At 35.8% G+C, this 2,448-nt stretch overlaps 1 protein-coding gene across 1 annotated transcript in view; it reads left to right on the plus strand.

Moving 5' to 3' along the window:
• Positions 1-2,448, plus strand: part of Ero1a (endoplasmic reticulum oxidoreductase 1 alpha) — a 64,353-nt gene that overhangs the window by 60,170 nt on the left and 1,735 nt on the right. The window contains exons 14-15 of the mRNA XM_008839572.2: positions 1,501-1,587; positions 1,683-1,816. Coding sequence (XP_008837794.1) covers positions 1,501-1,587; positions 1,683-1,816 — 221 coding nt within the window. The remainder of the gene's footprint in view (positions 1-1,500; positions 1,588-1,682; positions 1,817-2,448) is intronic.

Genomic DNA, 2,448 nt, shown 5'->3' on the forward strand with positions numbered 1-2,448 from the left:
AAAAATGAGGAAGAACCCAATAGAGGGATGCTTTTGGGAGCCCTTTTCAAGAAATTCCAATGGACTCTGATATGAACATTTGAAAATTGCCCTGTTCTGACTTTTTTCTGGTTTCCGGTCTAGAACTTGTAATGCTAGTAACTACTCTTGCCTTTACTTCTCCTTCACATCTCCTATTTACCAGTCAAGGACTTTCTTTTCCCCCTAGAGATAAGAGTTATGCAATTTGGGAGTCTTTTAGATAGACCTACTGAAGGGGTACCCCAATTGCCTCACCCTGCATCCCTGTTCAGCATGGAAGAAGCCAGAGTGGTCTGTGTCCCGATTCCCTATCAGCAATTTGGGTAACCTCTTCAGAGGATGGTGTGAAGGATGGCTAGGCAGTTAGGGTAAAAAGACCCTGAAGAAAAATAGCCAGTTTCTTGGCTAAAAGTCAAAATGTCCTTGGGCCTCTTAGCAACATACTGTGTTCCAAAGGCCAAAAATGACAGAAGTATTTGGGAGCTCTTATGTAATCCCTGAAAGATTTTAGGGTTACCTCTTCAGGGGGTAATGTTAGAGTAGCAAAAAAAGGAAGGAAGGAAGAAAGAAAGAAAGAAAGAAAGAAAGAAAGAAAAAGACTTAAAAAACAAAACAAACAAACAAAAAAATCTACTGATAGTTTGGATTCCACTTTAAGGCCAGGGCAAAATTACTTGACGTATCAATTATTAATTTGACTCAAGAAAAGGAGACACTTTTGGCTTCTTTTTTCTCTTAGTCCTTAAGGACATACACTACTTGTAGATGGCTTGAATGTATGTTGTTCTGTTATAGACAACATAATACCCTAGTGTTAATGAGTGCATATGTGTATTAAATGTATAAGAACATAAGTGGACCAACACAGCAAATTCAGCATCATAGTCATTGAGAGTGGGCACAGAAACACTAAGGACACAGGGAGCTGTAATTACATTTGTAATTTCTTTTTTATAATTTGGTGATGGGTACATGATGATTCATTACATTTTATTAAAAAAATTAGTAAAACCCGAATAATCCTAGAAAAGAAGAGCGATAATTTAACTGTTACGAAAGGTTTCCCTTTTCCCCCTCCCTTTCTTCCTTTTATGTTTTTGGTGATACCTCCAATCCCACAACTCTCTAGTACTGACATGTAGTAGACACACCAAGACACATCATCTAAGTTACTTCTTACATTTTAGTTTACCAAGTGTGAGAATTTTAGGCACAGTATTTAATAGTTCTGCCTCCTTTAAAAATTCATTTTGTTTTTGCATTTGTGAAGATTACATGAGATTATGTATGGAAACATTCTTGTATATAGCGGATGCTCAATGTATGTTAGTTCGCTCCTGTTTTGGTACCCTGGATATATTGGTCAAGGTTAAAGCACCTAGAAAGCACTCAGAAAATAATTCTTAGTAGAATATGTGTGTGTGTGTGTGTGTGTGTGTGTGTGTGTGTGAATAAAATTTTGTTACAAATTGTTTGTAGGAGGACTTTCGACTGCATTTTAGAAATATTTCCAGAATCATGGATTGTGTTGGTTGTTTTAAATGTCGACTATGGGGAAAGCTTCAGGTAAGTAAGTCTATATCAGTCTTCTTATTTATCCTTATTTATTCTTTGTATGAAGAATTTTCTTATTTATTCTTTTTTTCTTATTTCTGTTGTAGACTCAGGGTTTGGGCACTGCTCTGAAGATTTTATTTTCTGAGAAGCTCATAGCAAATATGCCAGAAAGTGGACCAAGTTATGAATTCTATCTAACCAGACAAGAAATAGTATCATTATTTAATGCATTTGGAAGGTTAGTTTTAATGTACTGAAATTGTTTCTGCTAGCAAATTGTCTGATGCAACAGGTATATTTTCATATAAAGCCAGGAAAGCCCTTCTTAGTGAAATTATCTTGTTACAGAATTATATGATCTCATGACGACTGGAGAGATGCTCAGGCTCAGTGGTTCAGAACACTGGCTGTTCTTGCAGAAGACTCAGGATCAATTCCTAGCATCAGTTTCCAGTTCCAGGAAATCTGCTCTCTTTTGGCCTCTGCAGGCACTGCATAATGTGGGTGCACTTACATGCAGGCAAAACACTCATAACATATAAAAAAAACCCAAACCAAAAATCAGAATTATAAAAGACCTCAAGAATATACAAATACAGTTACTACCAGATTACTCTGCCTTTTGATTGTTATAGTCAAGATTAATTTACTGACTAGATTAATGTCGGCATGTATTTGTACATTTTGTTGTAATTATTTAAAAGCTTTTTGTATGTTGTTTTTTGAAGGTTATGGAAAGTCATGTTATTTAAGATAGGTTATATAAAATAAAGCTGGGCATGATGGTGCACACCAGTTTCCCTGGAACTACAGGGAAACCCTGTCTCAAGACAAATTAAAAAAAAAAAAAAAGGGCCCTGAAAAAAAAAT

Source organism: Nannospalax galili, unplaced genomic scaffold, assembly GCF_000622305.1.
Source record: "Nannospalax galili isolate Female #2095 unplaced genomic scaffold, S.galili_v1.0 scaffold336, whole genome shotgun sequence".
In the NCBI taxonomy this organism is placed as follows: Eukaryota; Metazoa; Chordata; class Mammalia; order Rodentia; family Spalacidae; genus Nannospalax; species Nannospalax galili.